This window comes from Chiroxiphia lanceolata, chromosome Z (assembly GCF_009829145.1).
Source record: "Chiroxiphia lanceolata isolate bChiLan1 chromosome Z, bChiLan1.pri, whole genome shotgun sequence".
In the NCBI taxonomy this organism is placed as follows: domain Eukaryota; kingdom Metazoa; phylum Chordata; class Aves; order Passeriformes; family Pipridae; genus Chiroxiphia; species Chiroxiphia lanceolata.
Window position 1 is genome coordinate 34617882 of NC_045671.1, and position 22173 is coordinate 34640054.

Here is a 22173-nt window from a genome sequence, read left to right on the forward strand (position 1 = left end):
AGCTTAAATTTTCTGAACTGTTTTCTTTCAGAGTCAGATGGATGTGCCATTTAAAGTTAAAGTAGGACATATTGGTAAGTTACATTTTTATCATGTACCCATGCGAGAGTTTCTAAACATACTGCTTTTCCTTGCAAGTCACTCAGGCATCTTAAGCAAGTAATTTCCTCACTTCCTTGAATTGCATACTTTGTGTGCTCTGAAGTTTGTCTCTTCTGGAAAAAATCCCTGTTTGATGGCTCCTTTTCTGAGATGGTAAAGTTAAAATATAGTGGAGTCTTGTTTAATCACTTCAATGTTAGTGAGAAAAGAGCCCAACACAGCAAAAATTAGCAATTGGGCAGGACTGGATCTCATTCCTTGTCTTAGCAAGACTCCACAACTGATTTTTGCCTTTCACTTCCCTTTCCATCCTCCTTCCTTGTTTTTGCTAAAATGAAAAGTTTTCTCATTGCAGGTTGATTGTCTTGTAAAAGTTAGTGGTTCCTTAAAGCAAACTAAGTGTGAAGCTGTTATACTTCCTTCAAATCTACCCTGGAAATATGTATTTCCCAGTGACTGATTTAATATTTTATTAAAATTGGTGCTTGGATGAAGAATGAGAGATGCTGTAACCTCAGGATCCCTGTGTTCACAAAACATAGTATTTAACTGACTGATGATGTATGATCTGCCCATGTGCTTTTCTTGTTCCTGAGGGTGGTGCAGCGGATTTGCAAGGAGAGAGAGGTTGCTGTTATGAAGAGGGAATATAATTCTTGTGAGTAAGGAGAGGATCTAGAGACTTGATAGTTTTGCTCCTGGAAAAACTTGCCTCATGTTTATTTGTGTGTTGTGTAAAAAATAATACAACCTGAAGGACATTGCCTCAGATGCACTGTTTCTTTTTCTGTCCGGTGTAATAATTGTTCAAAGATTTTTTGTTTAATGTCAATTATATTTCTAATTTTTTTCCCAGTCAACTATTTAACTGTATACCTCAACCTTTTTCTTCTGTGTTTCTAGGTAAACTTAACCTACAGATTCCATGGCAAAACCTTTATACTCAACCTGTTGAAGCAGTTCTTGATGGAGTTTATTTGCTTATTGTGCCCACAGCCAGTAAGTTAATGTAGTAAATTAATGTGGATGTAGATTGCTGGGATTTCATAAGTATCTGGAATAGGTTGATGATATTTGAATGAGCTTGATTCCTAGTAGATACTTCTAGCAAATCCAATCAGATAGTGGAATGGATGCCTTTAATTAATTTGCATTTCATCACCTAATTTTTTGCTGTTATGTAAGTGTTATGAAAATGTAAAAATTACTGCTTTTGAAACACCATCTTTAAGAAAATGCGTTAGGTTTTTCTGGTATTATACTTTTTTACATTGTGCATTTAGGCATAAAATATGATGCTGAAAAAGAAGCCAGGCAGTTCTTGGAAGCAAGACAAAGGGAATTGCAAAGGATAGAGGAAGCAAAGCAGAAGATAGCTAACCAAGGTAAGAGTGGGAAAAGTTAAGAAAGTGATGCTATTTCTTTCTGTATTTTAATCCAGAAAGATGCAGACTTTGTCAAAGTCTTCTAGATTCCTGTTTGGATACTTAAAAACTTGTTAGTTACAGTTTAACTGTAACTGCCATTATTACTGCAGAACTGGGATCCTGAAAATAAAAGGGTTCAGGTATTGACAAGGTCTAAGTGGAGCTTTTGGAATACTGCTTATTTGTGTCAGATGTTGCCTGACATTTTGTTTCCTCTTCTTTCATAAGAAACAATTTAACTTTGTTTCCAGTAGCAAAAATTGTTACAATTACAACCTTTTAAACATTCTGTTTATTTTGTTTTTTGATAAGTCTGCTCTTTAAATTTGACTTTTGGTACTTTTAAGAAATTTTTATTGGCCCCTTGAACATTGGTGGGTGCAAATCATACTTTTGAACTACCTGGTTCTTCATGCAGCAAGTAATAAAGCAGTGAAACGTTTTAGTCTGAGGATATAAATATTTCAGATTATACTGAGCGAACATGTTTTTATACAACTAGAGTACAATGGAATAGAAAATCAGACATTTATCATGCAAACTTTATTATGTTATTGTTTTGTCTAGTTTTAAAAATAATGTAAATAAAATATCAAATTATTTTCTTTTAGATAAAGTAAAAGAGGAGACACAAGACACTTTTGTAGAAAAACTAGTTACTCAGGTCATCAAAAATCTTCAGCTGAAAATTTCCAACATCCATATTCGCTATGAAGATGATGTAAGTACTTTTGTATATCTTAGCATAAAGGGTTGTGCAGTGTAACATGAAATTAGGAACCTGTCTGATTTCTTTTCTCCTAGTTGTTTTCCATGTTGAGAGAATCTTAATAAAGCTGTGGCATTTTCATAGTCTAAAGAAAAAGAAAAACTGATAAAAAGCTCATACCAAAACATAAAGATACTTAAATTATTAGTTAACTGTATCTTATAGACTATGAAATAATCCTTTTTTTGTATTTCCCCCTGCTCTATTAGATCACAAATCGGAATAACCCTTTGTCATTTGGGATTTCACTTCAGAATCTAAGTTTGCAGGTATTTTTATTTTTCATTGTTTATCTAAAAAGCATGTCGATATATACCAGTAGATTAAGTTACATTTTTGTGCTTTCTGGTAACATGCTGTCTAATGAAAATATACCTGTAATCATCAGCAATGCACAATGGTAACTACTTGGCTTATTGAATTCAACATAAATATTGTGGAAGGGGTGCCATTAAAGATAAAGTGCTATCATTACAATAGATGTTCAGGGGGAAATTCTTCTGCCTGCTGCACTTTGTGGTTGCCAATCCACTTTGTCGGATTTGGACTATTTGGAATCTATGAATATTTTGCTGAAACTGCCTTGAGCTTCAAGAAAGGAAGTTAATTCTTGATAACAGGGAACAGGGAAAAAAGAGCAAAAAAAAATAAGTATGACATCTTTTTTTCAAACTGAAGCTCAATTTTCAAACTGCAAGCTCCACTTTGAAGTGCTGAGAATAGTCATCACAGACCATATAAATTTTTTTTTTTCCGGAAGATTATGTAGTGGAAGCAGTATGCTAATTGTCCTGAGTTGCTCTGATTCAGTAGTTTTTGCTGAGTAACTGATAATCTTAAAGAAAATGTGTTTAAGTAAATAATGGTTGTCTCGTGAATGCTTGTTCCTAGCACATTTAAGGGTTTTCTTTGGGCTCAAGCTAAAATTAATTACTTCCAAAATTATAAAGGCATTCAATCCCTTCTTTAGCTCTATCCAAAGAGCATGCCTAAAAATGATATTGGTGTAAAGGAAAACAGTTTGAAGCACTGAAAACAGAATTTTATCGTATCTTCGGTTCTTGTGTGCAACCTGCATGTGCACATATGTATTTTTTAGGGGAAGTAGCCTTACAAAGTTTACACTTAAAATAATGGATTAATCACCTTAAATCAGAAGATGGTGTCCCATTATTTTCCATGGGGTTTAATTATGATGATGGTTTGTTTCAGTTATGATAAGATGTTGGTGAATTATAGATATTGGAGTAACTTTGTATAATTTGCATTTCAGACCTCAGATAAAAATTGGAATCCATGTTTACATGATGAAACTGCCAAGTTGTTCTACAAGGTATAGTATAAACTGTATGCTAAAGAAAGAAATGTTAATAAAACTAGCTGCATTGGAGTTTCTTCCACAGAATGTAAGACCAAGAAAACATGTAACTATATAGGCTCTAAAATAAAAGTAACATTCTGAATATTTTTATTCATCCAGACTTTGTGAAATCCAAATAACTAATCAAGAATTTGTAGGTGTTAATACATATGTGCTGTTGTATTTTCAGCTTGTACGACTGGATAACCTTTTCGCTTACTGGAATGTGCAGTCAGAGATGTTTTACCATGGTGGTTTTGATGAATCATTGGTAAGTAAAGCATGAGATTGTATCTAGTATTCTAGTTGAATCTGGGAAACACAGGACATGTTTCATGTTTAGTTCTGCTTCCATTTATGTCAGTATTGTTTGTAAGTAGAAGCATTTTTAGGATAGTACATGCTAAGGCTTTTATGTTATGGAAGTATAACACCTATGTGAGGAAGTTTAAAAAGAGAAAGTCTTTTACCAGTTACAAAATTTACACAACTTACGGTCATCTTACTACTATTCAGAGATTTTTGTTAACTGAAATTAGACATTCTGTTTAAAACATAGATAAGTATTTTAAACTTTATGGTGTGTTAGAGGGATTATCTGAGACCTATAATAAATTGCTAACACTTTATATTTTAAAACTTTATCTGGAAATAAAAATGCAACTTATTTTTAACTCCTTTGTGTGTGTAGGTTAACTTAAAACAGGGAGTTGCCAGCCACAGTGTGATTCCGGAAGGTTATGATTTTGGTAAGTGGTATTTTATTTCTGATACAGATGCCTAATTCTGATTTTTAGTGCCTCTCAGAGGTTGCTACTTTGGCTGTTACTCAAAAATCTTAGTAAAGATTTCAGTTTAGTCCCGTAAGGGTAACAGTCTTTCTGACAGTGAATACTGTACCACATCTGTAGCCTTAAAAAGGCCTTGATAAAAATGAGTCTTGAGTTAGTATCATTCAAGTGGAATGTCATACAAAAATCCTCCACTGATTAATTCCTTTACTTAAGAAGTTTAGCAATAATATGTGTATGATGTAAGTTTTGTGAATCAGATTGGTTTGAGTATGTTTTTGAGGTCACCTGCTTTATGCGAAGTATCTTTTTTCGTTAGAGGTGAATACGGTAATCACACAAGTTTGAAACTGTGGTGAATGGCAATGACCTCTTTTAGGACAACTCTTTAGTTTGAGACTTTTGTAGAAAGATAATGATCACAAAGTCTGATTCTGTCACTTGATGTAAAAGCAAACATAATACTTACATATAAGAAGCATAAAAAATGAAGCTTAGGGAGCAAAATACAGAAAGAAAATTAGTAGAAATGCTACCACACACGGTGTTTAGATAAAAGTAGGATAATCCAGGATTTAAAAAAAGCAAAGGTAAATTGGTGTAAATATGGTTTCATCTTGCAAAAATGCATCTTTGAATTGTATGAACCTTTCAGGGAATTTGGAATATTTGTTATGTAGATAGCCTATCATTATCTCTGTTGAAAACAAAGAATTCTGTTTGGTAAAAATATGATTTACACAAATTCAAGTAATATGCAAATTCTTATTGTTGGATCAATTGCTGAAACAGATGAAAATATTGAAATAAACATGGCTTTGAATGCCTGATATTGCCAAAATGTGGAACCGATGAAACAATTCTGCTCTGAATATTTTAATATTGTGATGTCTTTTTTTGTGTAGGATCCATATTGATTTTTTTCCATGCTATTTAGGCTTGGATTTAGAAATATGGAATGTTTGGTTTTATCCACTATTGTGAGTATAATTTATCAAACAAAAAATCATCAGTACACAAAAAAAATAATTCTTACAGAATATGAGTTATATATAGTGAAATAAATGCTATATTTGAAACTGTCTTGTACTATAAATATATCATAGCCAAAAAAATTAGATTTTTTACAAATATAAACTAGTAATTGAAACATCTGCACGTAATACTGCATACAGAAAAATTTGTGGTAATGTTTTGTAAACATTTGTTTCACAAATGTTGCCAGAATGAAACTGAAAAATGAGTATAAATTGTATTATATTTTAAGTTGTTTTGGAGTCCTTCATGTTTTGAAGTCTGGCGTTTTACAATTAATAATCTGGCATAATTTAAGATATGTATAATTTATGATAGTTTTAAATAATTTAATTGCACTTTTTATTTCAACTTGTATTTTTTAGTATTCCGTCCAATTTCAGCTAGAGCCAAACTCCTTATGAATCCTCGATCTGATATTGACTTTTCATCACCAAAAATGGATTTAGATGTAAACTTACAGAATATAACTGTTGAATTCAACAAGCCACAGGTATAAACTATTTTTCTGAAGTTTTATGTAGTGTGGTAAAGAAGTTAGTTTGTGAGAATAAGAAAAGCAGTCTGAAATTTTACAGTGGACATACAGAATCTGTTAACAACTTAGTCTTGTTTTTCTTTGTAACTGATTTGCTCTTGAAAGGGAATCTTGATACATGTTGTTCTCATAAAGATAATAACTCTCGGTTTGAATTTGTTTGCTTAGTACTTCAGTGTTATGGAGCTTCTTGAGTCTATTGATATGATGACTCGAAATCTGCCATACAGAAAATACAGACCTGATGTTCCATTGCACAACAACGCCAAGACATGGTATGCAGTCTCAGACTTTGAAAATAATTTGTTAGTTATTAATTTGAAATTATTACCAAGGAATTTTTTCTTACTTAAGGGGGTTAGAAGTAGTTTTCTTCTGAAATGAAGTCTTCAAAAGGAAGTCTTTACTTTTGTTTTCACTTGTTTTTCTTAAGCTAGTACTATAAAAAATTGATGACGATCTCAAACGAAAGCTGAGGACGCAATACTTGAAAGCCTATGATTGCTGTCTTAAAGGTCATTTTCAGGAACTTATGTCTTACAGTATTTTAATACCGTAACACTCTTTTAATGAATGCCCCCCCATTGTATGTTAGGTACTATTACAAGAAAATATACCTAAAAATAGGCCAACTTTTTCAAATTAGATGACAAAAATTTGATTTCAGAAGATTCCTTACAAATATATTTTTATTATTTTCACACATACATGCATATTTGTGAGTATTTTTCATACACAGTTACCTTTTAATTTTAGAAAACAGCAACCTGCCTTAAGTTCCTCCACTGATCAGAAGTGCAATATTAGACATGAGATACCACTCTTCACAGCTTGGAGTTGTATTCATTAATAGTCTGCAAAGCTCAGAAGTCTTTTCTGTATACTCAAAGAAATGTAAGCTATACTTCATTTGTCTTTGCTTTCAGGTGGCAGTATGTTATTTATGGCATCCTTGAAGTAAATGTTCAACCTAAGCTCCAAATGTGGTCATGGGAACATATTCGACACCACAGGAAGCAAGTGAAAAACTATAAAGAGATGTATAAAACAAAGATAACATCAAGAAAACCTGATGAAGAAATCTTGAAATTGTTGGAGGTTAGTAATTTTCTATTGAAGGATTTAATAGTGTTCATCTTGATATTTGTTTAAAGTTAAATGTTTACATATTTTTAAGTCAGTTCTAATTTAAAATAAAATTTTCAGTGGCCATACTTGTACCTACATCACTACCTTTTTCTGTTAGTGGTATTAACAAACATAGGAGGTAATTTTTTAAATTAGAAACTTCGGGAAAGAAAAACTTGATGTGCTTTTCTTTTCCAGGTTTAAGTTTTCAGATTGAGCAAAATAACTTAGGTTGCATAAATTGAATTGTTCACTGTAAAACTGAGCTGTGACATGTAACAAAAGGAAATAGTCAAAAAATAATTTCTCACCTCTTTTCCAGGAATTAGAAAAGGCCTTGGATATTTTTAACATCACTCTAGCAAGGCAACAAGCAGAAGTTGAGGTAAAATTCCATAATTTAAATTAGTCCAAGAGTAACTGAAACATGAGGTTGTGGAGATTTCCAGCAGATGGATTTTAGATCTAGTAATTGAATTGTGTATCATACAGTCTTTCAATTTTCCTAATATTTCATGGTTTCTACTATAAGGCATAGTTACTTTCAGCTTGTAATTGTGCAAAAATTAAGTAATTCCATATACTGCTTCTTCAGAGTGACTGATCTGGGATAAATTTCTTTCCACATGTGATGAGGAAGATCTGCTGTGGAAAATATGGTCAAAACGTGACAGTGGTCAAGTAGGAAGCAATTATATCCAAAACTCCATGGTCCCTGCATCCCCCAACAGTAGACTACTAGTTTATTCTTTTCCTTCATGGTACCTTATTATGTAGACTGAACATCTGTTATGTGTTGACTCTTTGCAATGTTACTATTCAGAATACCACAAATGCGGAAAACATTTAAGTAGATTATCACAATTAGGCAAGATAATGTGTTAATAAGCTACACTTAATTTGTTAGCCTCAGTTTTCCTAGGTTAACATACTGCCTAGTTTTCAGTAGTGGCTGAGTATCATTCTAGGACACTGAAGTGAAATTTTTATAAATTTTCTGAAATGTTTCTACATTAATAATCAAGGTAACTAAAAGTAAGTAGACTATGAAGTTTTTGATCTGAAAATAATAATAATTAAACTTCATGAATTTCAGTGACTGCTTATGGCAGTGCTTGAAAGCAATTTGATTTTTTTTTTTGAGGGGTGTGGAGTATATTAAATATGGTGTGAATGCAATTGCTGCAGTAATAGATATTGCACTTCTAACCCAAAACTCTGAAGACGAATCTGTACATGTGATTTTTCCTTTTGGTGTCATCATTATCCAGACTTTTACAGAAGACACATTCATGATCCTCCCCTTCAGTTGTTTGGCTGAATTGGACTGCTTTTCACAAGAAGGGGTTTTTTGTCTTCTTGTAGTTCTCATTTGATTTTGGAATATTTTTATCCTGTACTTTGTAGTTTCTTTTGGTTTATCTCTCTCCTCAAACTTTTTGCAAGGTGAGGGAAATCCTGAAGTATTTTCTATCTAGTTTTATTCTTCTTTTCCCCAGTGTGACTATGCTGCTTACGAAAGGTTATGTCATATCGCATTCCTGACTATCTTCAAATTCTGAGGTTTAAGATAGGTTTCTGTAATGCTTAGAAGTAGGTTGCAAGTGAATGAATTTTCGGTTGTTTGGGCTTTAAGGATTGTATTCGAGAAGCATTAAAGAGCATCTTAAAAGATCTGCTAGCTGGTTATTGAAATATATTTGAAAGTATTGAAAATCAGGTCATGGTGATTCTACTGTGTTCTGTCTTCACCTATCTGTCAGCACCCATCTGTGTTACTATTATCAGGTCATACCTCTGAAAAAGGATTCAAAGTACTTAAAAGAGGAAAATCTCCTATTAGCTAGGTGTCCTGACAGGTTGCCTTGAGTCTGCTAAGTATTTGAAGAAGCACTCTTTAGATGTGGGTTGAGTAAAGCCAGATAAATGATCCTGCTGTTTGTGAAGCTTTTCTGTTTTTTAAAACCATACCTAAAAGTTGAATTTCAAGGGTTTATTTTCACCTAGATCTTGAAATCAAGCTCACCAGAAATCATATTCGTGATCACAATGCTATCTGATTTTCTGGCAACTTTGTAGCAAGAACTTTATATTGCAAACCTCAAGCCACTTTGTTCTGAGCACTAGTGTGCTAAGTACCAGACACTAGCACACTAGTGCTTGCTTCAGTGAGCCAAGCATCAAGTCTCTGTATCAGGTAGCTTGAGACATTTTATGCTTTCAGTCTAGGGAAAACTTTGTAGGTGATTCACCTAAATAAGAACACAGGATAAAATCATGGAATCATTTAGGTTGGAAAAGACCTTCAGCTGTTAACTACACACTGCCAAGTCCACCAGTAAACCATGTGCCTAAGCACCGCATCTGCATGTCTTTCAAATACCTCCAGAGATGGTGACTCAGCCATCTGTTCCTGTTCCTGTCCTTTGGAACCCTTTCAATGAAGAAATTTTTCATAATATCCAATCTGAATCTCCCCTGGCACAACTTAAAGCTCTTTCCACATGTTCATTACTTGTTACTTGGGAGAAGAGACTGACCCCCACCTGGCTACACCCTCCTTTCAGATAGTTCTCTCTGTTAGTTGAAACAGTTTACCTTGCTAATTAAGCTTGCCACAATCTGTGACTGCATTCATTACTAAACCATTGTAAATGGACAATGGGGAAAATCCAAGAGGAGTTCTTCAGCAAATCTGTGTAGTTCCCATACTGCACAGATTTTTTTTCTTCATCTTTGCAGAAATACAGTTCCCCTGGCTTCTGCCTGTAGTCTTGCTTACCCTGGACTCCAGTGCCTGCTGCTGCCTGCTATGTGGAACATCACAGCTTTAAACATCATTTCTTCTTCACTGTGACAGTTGTCCTTCAATACCAACCCCTTGATGTCCCAGAAACCTGTAATTTCACAGGTTCAACAACCTAAGGCTCTTTTCAGTTTTTCCTTGGACTGTTCACTCTGTAACATCTACTTGATGACTTGGTGACCTTTATAAAGAGGACTTTTGAGGACTTTGTTCAAACTTTTTGAGACTTGATGTTTAACTGACATTCTGCATCATCTCTCTGAGGTGAATCAGTAGTATCAATTCAGAAGCCTCTGTGTTTTTGTGGTGAGTCCTACTTTCTATTGGCCTGTAGGTGTATAGATGTGACAAGTCCCTACATAGTTATGATTTATAGTTGGCTGTTTTCCCTAATTGTGTTGCACAGATCTTGTGGTTTTGAATGCTGAGAAGAGATCCCTGCCTCACTCACTTTAGGTATTGCTTTCACTAGAGTACCTCTAAATTTAGGGCTTATCTGCAACTGTTTGTCTTTTTGGATCGTATTAGTCATGAAGAAAGTTGGTTTATGTGGTCCACTATAGTTCTGAGAACCCCTCTGTCTCTTAGATCCCTTGATAGTTGTTTGCCATTCCCATGCCAAACTTTCAGTGGATGTAGTTTGCACTTTCTGTGAGGACCAGTATTAGAATCATTGCTGGTATCAGACAGGGCATCCCTTAGTTATGGAAATATTGAATATGGGAGCATGGAGATCTTCCTTACTGTTATACCTGTATGTATCAGATCCAGGAATAGTTTTCTATTTTTCTTAGAGTAAATGCTGTATTACAAGAGTAATTTTTTTAAATTGCTTTGCACATCTATCTTGAAATGAAAAATATAGGGCTGATTTAAATTTTGGCCTGTGCTGGCTATTTAATTGCTTACATATGTATTTTAAATGATTGTTTCTAATGCCATTATTGTAACGTGAAGCACTGTATAATGTTGTGGATTTTTTTATGGTGAAAGCAAGAGAGAAAATCTGTTATGTAAGAAACATTTATTGACCTTTTACGTACCCTTTTCATTCTTAAAGGTGTTTACTATTATGCAAAATAGAATTGGTCTGATATTGCAGTGTATACTTGAAAAAGTTACTAGAAGGAAAACTAAGGAATAACATGTTGCCTTTTTAATTGTTGTCTAATGATGTTTTGATGTGTTAGAGATGTCTTGGGTCTATATTTTCTTTAAGAAAATGAAGAAAAAAGCATGAAGAAAATTACTTACCTGAGTATTTTTTAAATTTAAGGCAACTAAGGCTGGATTAAAAATCTACAGACCAGGAGTAAAACAAGCTGATGAAAATTCTGGTGGCTGGTTTAGTTGGATATGGAGCTGGTCAGGTGAAAAAAAGGATGAAAAAAAGCAAGAAATCAAGGGTTCAAGTATGATAATTTATTTGTATTTTTTTCTGTTGTTAGAAATGATTTATTAGAATAATAGATCCCTAGCAGTGGAATAGAACTTTGTTTTTATTATCAAATTATTGCCGCTTACATTTTCTCTTAGCCTTTTTTTTGCTGATGAAGTTGTTAATTGCATGTAACAGAGGTATCGTACAATTCCTTCGATAATTCTTTCTGAATTGTCTTCAATATGTGATTTCTTCTGCCACAGTTTTTGTATTTGCATGCACAATGTATGTGTAGGGGTATTTGAAGAAAGTGCTAGAAAACAGTAGAACTTAATGGAATGAAAATTATTTTACTTCCGTTCATTTTAAAATTTATCTATTTCATGCAATGTGTTAGACTTTGATTTACTTAAGTGTAGGGCTCCTAGTAATTGTTATGGAACATGGAAAGTAAATCAGAAAGGTTCCTTCTGTTGTTAGCGACTTAGGAAATAGAACAGGTCAGAATAAAGGCATTTTAAAGCATGCTTTAGGATACTCAAGACTTGACTTTAAACCTCAGTGTATTTGCTTTTACTAATTCAGGACAATGTTGACAGTATCTACTGTACATTGTAGAGCTACCAAGGCCTGTAAAGTGCATAACAGTATTTGCATTTTTTAGATACCTGTACTGAGTTTAACTAACCTCTTGAAATGTGACAGGTCTTGAAGAACTGATGACACAGGAAGAAAAGGCTAAACTTTATGCAGCAATTGGATATAGTGAAACAGCTGTGGATCCAACTCTTCCAAAATCAGTAAGTCATGATTGACTATGATGCCAAACGGTAGTTTTATCTACTAATAAAAATCTAAACGTAGGAAATCACTTTTCAAATTACTTGAGGCTCTGTCTCTACATTTGAATACTCTTCTGATATTTTTTAATTAAGTTGCTGCATGCTGACTTTATGCAGAAGACAGGATCATTAGATGCAGTTTCAGGATACTACTTATATAGCTTACTTTGGATATTCTGAAACACTTCACAGTTAAATTTTGCTTGCCCTAGCTAGCATAAAATCATGTATGTATTGTTCTTTAAATATTGAAGTGCTTTATAGATCGCCTTTAAATATTCAGAAGCTTCTTCACAAAATGTGCTAAGGGATCTTAATAAGGGATAAGAAAATACACTGGAATCTAAAATATGAGTGATAGTAGAAGAGGTAGAATAAATGATTATATAAGGAAAGAGGTGATTCAAGGACTGTAATGGGGAATAGCAACATTTTGAACCTTTCAGAAATAGTCTGATGTCATCTTAGTGTGGGATACCAAGGACAATACAATTGACTGGTTTTTGGCTCTACATCAGAGAGTCTTTATCACAAAATGTTGTGTAGAGACACCAGACATACCTTTCTAAGTGTACTTGTTACTCTAGCCCTATCTCTTCTTAGTAACTGTTTGGGAATGACTTTTACACCAGCTATGATACAGACTATTCATAGCATGAGAAAAATAGTTTTGAACTGTTATTTGTAGCTTTCATCTCTTCATAAACTCTATCGAAATGTGTATTAATGTATTTTGTAATCCTATATTGTTTTTTGGCATATATAGTATGAAGCTATGAAGTTCTCTGTGAAGTTACTAAGCATGTCTGTATCCATAAGAGAAAACAGGCAAACTCCTGAGCTGGTAGAATTTGCATTAACTGGCTTGAGTACAGTATTTACCCAACGACCAGGTGCACAAGCAATAAGGTGAGCTTTCTGTCAAACTGTACTTGTTCCTCATGAAATGCTGATGATGGCTAATAAGCATTTTTAGACTGTTACAATATTTAAGCTCCATTTTTCACTGTAATTTCTTGTGCAATTTGGGAGTGGAATAATTTTACAATTGATGGATGAATCATGGATACTGTTTCCATGATAGAGTTCTCTGCATCTTCAGAGGTTTTTGTGCCAATATGGATTTACTCCTGTTTTTTCAGTTTGTTATATGCAAACAATCCAGGTGCCAAGTTGTTACTTGCTTTTAAAAGCAACTGTTACTCCTTTTGAAACTTAATCTGAGCAAGGTGATCTTGCAAATGCTTGCATGTGGGCATTTAACCAGACTGAAAAGTTCTTGAATTCTCAATTCACTTTCAGATTAGATTTTAGAAGAAAGCTGTAACTGATGATTTTTGCTTTGTTTTGTGTTCTTACACTGGCAGATGAAAAGTATCTACTGAAATATTTTAATTTCATTTCAAATGTAATGACTTAAATATTCTGGGGGAAAGTAGCCTTCCTGCTTTAAATCTTGTGCCCTCTACTTTGAGGCATATTAGTATAATGTATGTATAATATTAAGATACTATTGATCTTTTTTTATAAATTTTGCATGTGGCTTTCCTGTTTGTACTCTTGTGCATCTAAATGACCCGAATAAAGTTATTATACTAAGAAAAAGGAAGAAAATATTACATTTTTACAGTGAAACATTTTTCTTTGAGTGTTTGGAGATAAAGATCTTCAACTAAGAGCTATTAAAGAAAGAGGTGGGCAAGATATTGAGAAAATAAAAAATCCAAGATCTAAAATATACGTCTTGAGAGTAATGAGACTATTTATCATTGTTTCTTCTATTTCTCTGCACTGGAACTCTTTCGTTTCTGATGTATGTCTGTTTTCTAGTATCAATTATACAATGTAATTCTTGAGTTCGTACTGCAGAATTCCCATTTGCCTGTCTCCTTCCTGCCCTGACACCTGTCCTCATGAAAAGTGTATGAAGGGAATAACTTGGACCTCATTTCTTATTTAGTCAAGGCTAACAGACAAAAAAGATAATGAAATGGAAAACAGTTAACAGACAGATGTGTGTTTACTCCTTAGAATAAGCTATTTGTGTTGAAGTTTGGGTAGAGATGTGTTGTACTGGGTTTTTTCCAAGCTCATTTTCTATACTCTTACTACCTAATTGTGCCTAACCAGATGGATATTACATCTAAATAGTCTGTTTACCTTTCTTTACAGATTTGAATCAAAAATTACCTCACTTGAAGTTACAGGCATGTCCCGAGAAAAGTGTACGCCCTGTCTCCTATCTTCTCGAACGACCTATTCGGATGAGAGTACCTCACTTTTAAGCATAATGTTTGAGACTAATCCTTTGGATGAGAAAGCAGATCAGAAACTTAGAATAGAATCACAGCCACTGGAAATAGTGTATGATGCAGTAAGTAAATATTGGAATAAGGTATAAATCTTGGAAAATCTTAATAGTAAACTTGCCATGTTTTATTTTTCCTTTATTTTAACAGATGACAGTAAATAATTTAGTGGATTTCTTCAGGCCTCCGAAAGATGTAACTTTAGACCAACTGACATCAGCAACTCTGATGAAACTTGAAGAGTTCCGTGAAAAAACATCAACAGGCAAGTGCTACATGTTTTCTAGTGACGTACTCAGACAAATTTTTCATTCTAGGAGTAAGACAACATTGTATCCTTCCATATGGGGATGCATGAACCCAAGTTATAGCTTTCTAACACAACACCTAAATAAGTTGAATTATTCAATCTCATTGCAATGCATTTGTTCTAGGTATTGGATATTTTGTGTGTATCTTTTTTTAAATTCAACTGTTTCTACTTCTTTGTAAGACATGCTGCATGCCCATAAGACAGTATTTCGGTATTTGTAGTCCATACACAGTTTGTTACTTCTTCAGTTTTGTTCATCTGATATCTAAATATCCTTAATTATTTCCTACTCGTTAAAAACTGATACTAAGATATTAGTCCTCTAAAGTAACCCCTAAATCATTTTCAGAGTTCTTGCTTTTCAGGACACTATCTACCTTTATATGGTTGTTTTCCATTTTCTGTATTCCTTGATGAATATTGATTTTAATTTGGACTAACTCAGTTCAAGTCACATAAACTATATTTATCTGCCTTCCAGTTGCTCAGCATTAAAGCCATCCCCCTAGTTTTCATTTTATCTCTGGAGAACTTGCATTTTAACACCTTAATTAAAAAGTTGAATACTTTGGAAACTACACTGAGATGTGTAGAATTAATGTGTTCCAGGAAGGATGTGTGAGGCTTTCTAGATCAGAGGTATGTCCAGCAGTGTCCCGTCTGTGTGGATGGGAGTGGATGCTAAGGGGAGATTTCATATATAAATTATTTTTTAAAAGCAAAAAGGCCAAGCAACAAATGCTTTTTTTTAAAACCTCATTTAAATTTGTAATGTAAATTTTTTGTGGAAATATGGAATCATGCTCTGTGTTTATTACAGTTTCAGCATATCATTACTTTAGAGGTATACCAAATACTGTTCACACCCTCACAAGAATGCTGATTTGCCTGTGGTAATTTAAAGGCTTGATCCAGTCAGAAACAAGAAATTTGATGGAATGTCTAAAAATATGTGGCACATTTCTTGTAAAATCTTGTCTGAGACTTAAAAAATTTCCAGGGCACGAAGATTTGATCTGCAGAATCTTCTGTTGTGCGGTAGACTACACTAGTTGCAGAAGCAGAATAAGAAGAATGGGAACGTATCAACATAATTAATATGGTCAGACTTGCAATCCTCAGGAATTAATTTTTAACACTTTTCTTTGAGTGGTAGAAGGTAGCTGAAAAATACAGGGGAACCGTGAACTGCAGAAGTGAAGGAACTTGCTATGCCAAAGTAGTTATGATTTTCAGCATTAAAAGACATTACAAAAGTTTGGTTTACCAGAGGTCAATATATGGAAGGAAAAAAGAAAGTATTTGCTTGAACTTTCTACATCACTCAAATCCAGTTAGGCAGTATCCCAAGTTGTTTTACCTTGCAAATCCTGAAATGTGGTTGTCACCCAGTTCTTCTTTGATTAACCTAAATCTCCTGTGGCAAGACGACCTTTGATAATGTAGCAGTTTTAATTGTTTTCTTACCAGTGGATGTGCTGAGTGTCATGTTGTTATCTTCATAATTTATTATCTTTACTGAGATTATCAGCTTGTTGCACATGGTAAATATTTAATGGATTGTGGCTGCATCATAAGGCAATTTTCAGTACTAACTTGAAGCAAGACCATTCATTCCTCTACAGACAAGCAGAAAAGCAGAATTTGATCTCATATGTTCTGACAGTCTGAATTTCCCAACTAATTGCATGATTTTTAAGCATAATTTTTGGAAGATAAGGTATTTGCTGATCTTCAGTGTCTGAAGATGGAGATGCTTGTCATCGTAGTATCAATAGTATTTCAATAGTAGCAACACTAGGAGTTTGACCAGTGCAGCTGGATACTCCCAGTAAGAATATCTAGAACAATAAAATTTCTGAATCTACAGAACACAGTGGGCTAACTCAGTAATTGCAGAGTTGCAGTTCATATTCCAGTTCTTCTTATTTCATCTCTGCTGATTATGGAACTTTTTTGGATTTGCATATGTTGTGTTGCTTTCTATACTTGTCAGTTAGCATTGTTTGCTAACCATTTCATTTATTTGGTGCTTCTTTAAGGACTGCCTGTAATTATTGGTTCAGAAGAAATCTGAAGATCATCTGTACCTTAGTTATCTAGCATTCAGGATTAATTTCAAGTTAGACTCTATTTGCTTTTTATAGCTTTTTTAAATGCTATAGCTTCTGTATGGATTACTTTGTTTATGTTTACTAATCATACTATTTTTCAGGTTTGATGTATATTATTGAAACCCAGAAAGTTCTTGACCTCAAAATTAACCTCATGGCTTCATACATCATTGTTCCACAGAGAGGATTCTATGATAATACATCAAATTTACTACTTCTGGATCTTGGTAGTGTTAAAGTATGTGTTTACCTAATGCAGTAATTTACTGAAAATTATAATTCAGCTTTTACATTTGTATTTTATGGTGCCAATTAACTAAAAGTACCACTTGCTGTTTATGTATTAGTTATTTATTTTAAACTGCTTTCCAGTCAAGGCAGAAATTACTGAACTCTTTTCAGTGCATTCTTTCAATGCAAAAGAGTTGTTAAAAAGTGATCATCCTGTAATATGAAACTACTGTTGATGCTTTGAACTGTTACATGGAAAATATCTAACATTTTTTTTGCCTTAGAATATAAAATAGTGAACTTCTTACTTATATGATTAAATGGTATTCTTATTAAATGATTATTATTATTTACCTTTGGTCATTGAGTTTACTTTAAAATGAGAAAAGTAAATATACTGACAATTTTTAAAATAATTTGAGTAAAATTAGAGGTATGTTTGAGATTTCATGCAAGCGAAAAGTCAAAAAGCTAATGATTTATGTAGAATTTATCACTATATCAGTATTTTTAGCAATCTTCTCACTGCTGAATTTGTGTTCTTTCAAGGTAAATGATATTGTATGTATGCGGGCAATTTCTTTTTTTTTTACTTGTAGTCTGAGTAAGATTGATTCTGCTACTTAATACCTGTTTGTATTGCCTTATCTGCTGCTTAAGTAAGAATTTGTTTCAGGTCTTAAAATCTTGTTAAAGAGAGTAAATTGGCTCTGTCTTTTCAACAGACTGACTTTCGGAGCATGTGGTTTCACTTAGTCATAAAATCATTTGGGTTGGAAGGGACTTTTAAAAGTCATCTACTCCAACCACCCTGCAATGAGCAGGGACATTGTCAACTAGATTAGGTTCCTCAGAGCCCTGTGCAGTCTGATCTTGAATGTGCCCAGAGATGGGGCATCCACCACCTCTTTGGCCAACTTGTGGCAGTGTATCATCACTCTCATTGTAAGAAAATCCTTCCTTACAGCTAGCCTAAATGTGCCCTCTTTTAGTTTTAAAGCATTACCCCTCATCCTGTCAGAACAGGTTCTGCTAAAAAGTCTGTCCACATCTTTCTTATAGGCCTACTTGGAGTACTGAAAGTCTGCTGCAAGGTCTCATCAGAACCTTCTCTTCCTCAGGCTGAAAAACCACAGCTCTTTCAGCCTTTTTTTCACAGGAGACGTATTCTGTCCCTCTGATCATTTTTGTAGTCCTTCTCTGGACCTGCTTCTGCAGGTTGCAGCACACAGGCCGGGGCTCACAAGAGCAGAGTAGAGGGGCAGAATCACCTCCCTCATCCTGCTGCCCATGCTTCTTTTGATGCAGCCCAGGATGTGATTGGCTTTCTGGGCTGCAAGTGCACATTGCTGAGTCGTGTTGAGCTTTTCATCCATGAGTACAGCAGGGCAACTCTTGATCCCATCATCACTAACCTGCATTGATTATAGAACTATAGAATCACTTAAGTTGGAAAAGACCTTTAAGATCCTTCAGTCCAACCATTAGCCCAGCATTGCCAAGTCCACCACTAATCCATGTCCCTAAGTGCCATGTCTATGTGGCTTTGAAATACTTCCAGGGGTGGTGACTCAGCCACATCCCTGGGCAGCCTCTTGCAATGCTTGCAACCCTTTCAATGAAGAAATTTTTCGTAAACCTCCCCCAGCACAACTTGAGGCTGTTTCCACATGTTCAGTCACTTATTACTTGGGAAAAGAGGCTGACCCCCACCTGGCTACACTCTTCTTTCAGGCAGTTTTAGGGATAAGGTGTTCATTCAGCCTCCTTTTCTTCAGACTGAACATCCCCACCTGCCTCAGCCACTTCTCATAGGCCTTGTGCTCCAGACCTTCCCCAGCTCTACTGCCCCTCTCTGAACACGCTTCAGCCCCTCAATATCTTTCTTGCCATAAGGAGCCCAAAACTGAACATAGTATTCAAAGTACGGCCTCACTAGTGCTGAGTATAAGGTGATGATCCCTTTTCTAGTCCTGCTGGCCATGCTATTTCTGATACAAGCCACTGACATAGCCACATACATGCCACTGACTTTCTTGGCTACCTGGGCACACTGGTGGCTCATATTCAGATGGCTTCTGACCAGCTCCCCCTACTCACCTCCTTCTGCAGCTATGTCACTAAGCAGAGGAGTTCCTCTACCTGGGCACACCTCCCACAGGTATACTCACTGCTGCTGTCTGCTGTTGGTGTAAGAGTCAGCACATCCTGGAGGCTGGCACCTGTGAGGCAGCATGTTCCCACTGGAGCTCTGCTTGGTCATCCTGCACCTGTCATGGTGGTGCCATGCATTGATACCAGGGGTCATTCCAACCCAAGTTCAGGACCTTGCAGTAGACCGTGTTTAGAAGGAACTGCTTCAGAAAGTGGAATTAGCAAAAAATATTGCTGTGTAGATACTAAAAATAAGTGCTCTGGTTGTAAATCCAAGTTATTTCAGTGATTTATAATTTTACCAACTCTTCTGAATGCTGGTTATTTGTAGGCACTTTGTAGAGGTGGCACTTTGTAGTTGCCTGGGTGCTTGAGACAGCCCCCTAGATCTAATAGGCCACCTCCTATTCCACCCATAGAAGCTACTCTTTGAATAACACATAGAAGAACACGTTTCAAAATCAGACTTCAGTAAGTGTGTCTGAGATTTTTTTTCTGAAATAGATGAGTAGTTTTTGTAGTGAATGTGACTCCTGGATTGGCTCCTGTCCTTTAATAGAAATTAGAAAGCAAGATGAGGGAATTTGGCAATACCATAAGAGAAAATTTAATTACCTCTCAGGATATGATTAGTAATTACATATTTACTATGAGTGACATGCTTAAGTGAGATGTGGGTCATTTGTTGAATGATTATGTCTGATACAAAGCCAACAGTCTTTTCCCTTCAGTTGTGTACTGGATGAAATCAAACCCAGGGGGAAATGGCATATAAAATTAAAACTGTTTCTTAATGCAGATACCTAAGATTATTAATCTAGTAATTCTGAATTTTCAATCTGCAAATTATTTTTAATGTAAAAGTAGTCATAGTTCAGCAGCACTGGAAAAAAATGCTATGTCCTAGATGCTAGTATTTAAACCTGTTTCACTTCTCTTGAGTGTCACCTGGGTCTGACAGAACCGAGTATGAATCCAAAATCATTAGACATTTAAGGTTGAGGACAGCCATCATAGATGAACAGCAGAGAGGGCACATACAAGTGTGAAATACCCAGGAAGTATGGGCATCCCTATGCTGAGTCAAAGAAATATTGATTGATAATAAAGGCAAGACTGATGATGAACAGTCCAAATGCCCTTTTTTTCTGTTTAACTAGTATGCCACAACTGAATTCAACAGAACTCAGAAATCGATTTCATATTTCAGAATTGATTAATGCAGTAATATTTTTATATATAAAAATACTGAACGATTATTCTACTGATTACAGAGGGTTTGAGACTTTACACTTTGGAGTATGAGTTACTTGTTAAAGAAAATGATTTCATGCAAAATATATTGTCTAAAGCTTCACGTATTTTAATTCACTTTTTATTTTGTTTCTTTCCTTGAAGAAGAAATAGAGTTTTATACTCTCTATTTTTCATTTTGATGCAGAATTAGAACTACTAATTCTAGTTCTCCTGTGCTGTGATAATTGTAAGAGTCTGTGCCCTTGTCGTGAGGAATTAAATTTAATCTTTTATCATGGTAGGAACAAGTGGTTTTAGAATTAGTGCTTTGAATATTTTTGAAATTGATTTATTCTTTTTTTTTGTGACTGTCTTAAGATGACAAGCAAAAATCGTTCTGATCTGTCAGAACTCAAAGTAGGACAAAGCACTATTGAAGATATAATGTCAAGAGCTTATGACAGTTTTGACATCCAGCTTAGCAGTATACATTTACTGTACAGCAAACATGGTAAGTATTCATAAAAGTAATCTTTCTTTATATGAATTTTATGTTTTTTATTGAACCTCTTATATTTTTAAGTGAAGCAGTGGAGAATCTTTGAAACATGCATCTTCCAACATGTTCTAAACTCAATACTATGAACATGTTACGAATTTCCAAAACATACCTTTAGGGATTCGATTACTGTCTTAGCTTTTGCTAAATAAACAGATTTATAATAAAATCCTTTATATTTGAAGACATCTAATTTATTTGTTGCATAATAAATATAGGACTAATTAGTTTATCTATGGTATTTTCCTTCAATGCCTTTTCTTCTCTAAATTTAGAGCAGAATCCACAAGTAGTTGTAGGTTTGATCATTTTGTAAGGGTAAAGAAAGAATCAGAATCCACTTACTTTGATCAGGTGTTGAAGGAAACTTTGACTAATAGTTTGGCAACTAGCAATATAGAGTCAGTTATAATCAGAGAAGTCATAAGCATTTAATTCTTAATCCTTTGGTTCCAGAGCCTCAACTCTCAGTACCATGCATGTTAAGAATCAGACTCTTAGATGGCTGCAGCATAGATGGGGTAACTGTTTAGATGTGAATGGGAGAAATTATTCAGTATTGTTCTGTGTCTGAATTCAGTGCTTCTATAATATATGTCTCTTGATATATAGACCTGTAAAAGAGATCATGTCACCTGAATTTAGCAATATATACTAGTATTAGATACTTTAATTCTGTGATATGTGTAATGAGAAGATCTCTTCCAATGTTTAAAGTGTAGGTTTTCTTTGTTCTTGTAGATGAGAACTGGCAAGAAGCTCGGAAGCAAAAAAATTCATCTCAATGTATCTTGCAGCCCTTGGATGTAAATATGGAATTTAGCAGGGCTATGGTTGTTACAGATGCAAGAATGCCCAAGTATGTGTTTTTCCTAATTTTGAAAATTTATAGTAAATTACTTTTTTAGGGGAGGTGGGGGGGAGGGAAATGTAACAATGTAGTTTTACCTGTGCTATTTAAAATTGGCTAGGTATGACTCTTGGAAGTAAAATACATGTATGTAGAAAAATGATAATAAAATGAAGATATTTTCATATGTTGAAAAGGTCATAGAATGTTATATTGTTATAAAAGTAA

General features: G+C 34.5%; 1 protein-coding gene across 8 annotated transcripts in view; it reads left to right on the top strand.

Annotated features, from left to right (window-relative positions):
• The window catches only part of VPS13A (vacuolar protein sorting 13 homolog A), a 102699-nt gene that overhangs the window by 8725 nt on the left and 71801 nt on the right, over positions 1 to 22173 (top strand). For all 8 annotated transcript variants that reach the window (XR_004354829.1, XM_032676945.1, XM_032676946.1 and 5 more), the window contains exons 3-22: positions 32 to 74; positions 1006 to 1101; positions 1386 to 1487; positions 2141 to 2250; positions 2508 to 2567; positions 3572 to 3631; positions 3849 to 3929; positions 4350 to 4407; positions 5850 to 5977; positions 6191 to 6297; positions 6949 to 7120; positions 7473 to 7535; positions 11233 to 11368; positions 12043 to 12137; positions 12946 to 13088; positions 14352 to 14553; positions 14639 to 14753; positions 17017 to 17153; positions 20915 to 21047; positions 21837 to 21954. Coding sequence is in view for 7 of the 8 variants with exons in the window: in XM_032676945.1 (XP_032532836.1) it covers positions 32 to 74; positions 1006 to 1101; positions 1386 to 1487; positions 2141 to 2250; positions 2508 to 2567; positions 3572 to 3631; positions 3849 to 3929; positions 4350 to 4407; positions 5850 to 5977; positions 6191 to 6297; positions 6949 to 7120; positions 7473 to 7535; positions 11233 to 11368; positions 12043 to 12137; positions 12946 to 13088; positions 14352 to 14553; positions 14639 to 14753; positions 17017 to 17153; positions 20915 to 21047; positions 21837 to 21954 (2159 nt within the window). In the remaining variant the exon portion in view is untranslated. The remainder of the gene's footprint in view (positions 1 to 31; positions 75 to 1005; positions 1102 to 1385; positions 1488 to 2140; positions 2251 to 2507; positions 2568 to 3571; positions 3632 to 3848; positions 3930 to 4349; positions 4408 to 5849; positions 5978 to 6190; positions 6298 to 6948; positions 7121 to 7472; positions 7536 to 11232; positions 11369 to 12042; positions 12138 to 12945; positions 13089 to 14351; positions 14554 to 14638; positions 14754 to 17016; positions 17154 to 20914; positions 21048 to 21836; positions 21955 to 22173) is intronic.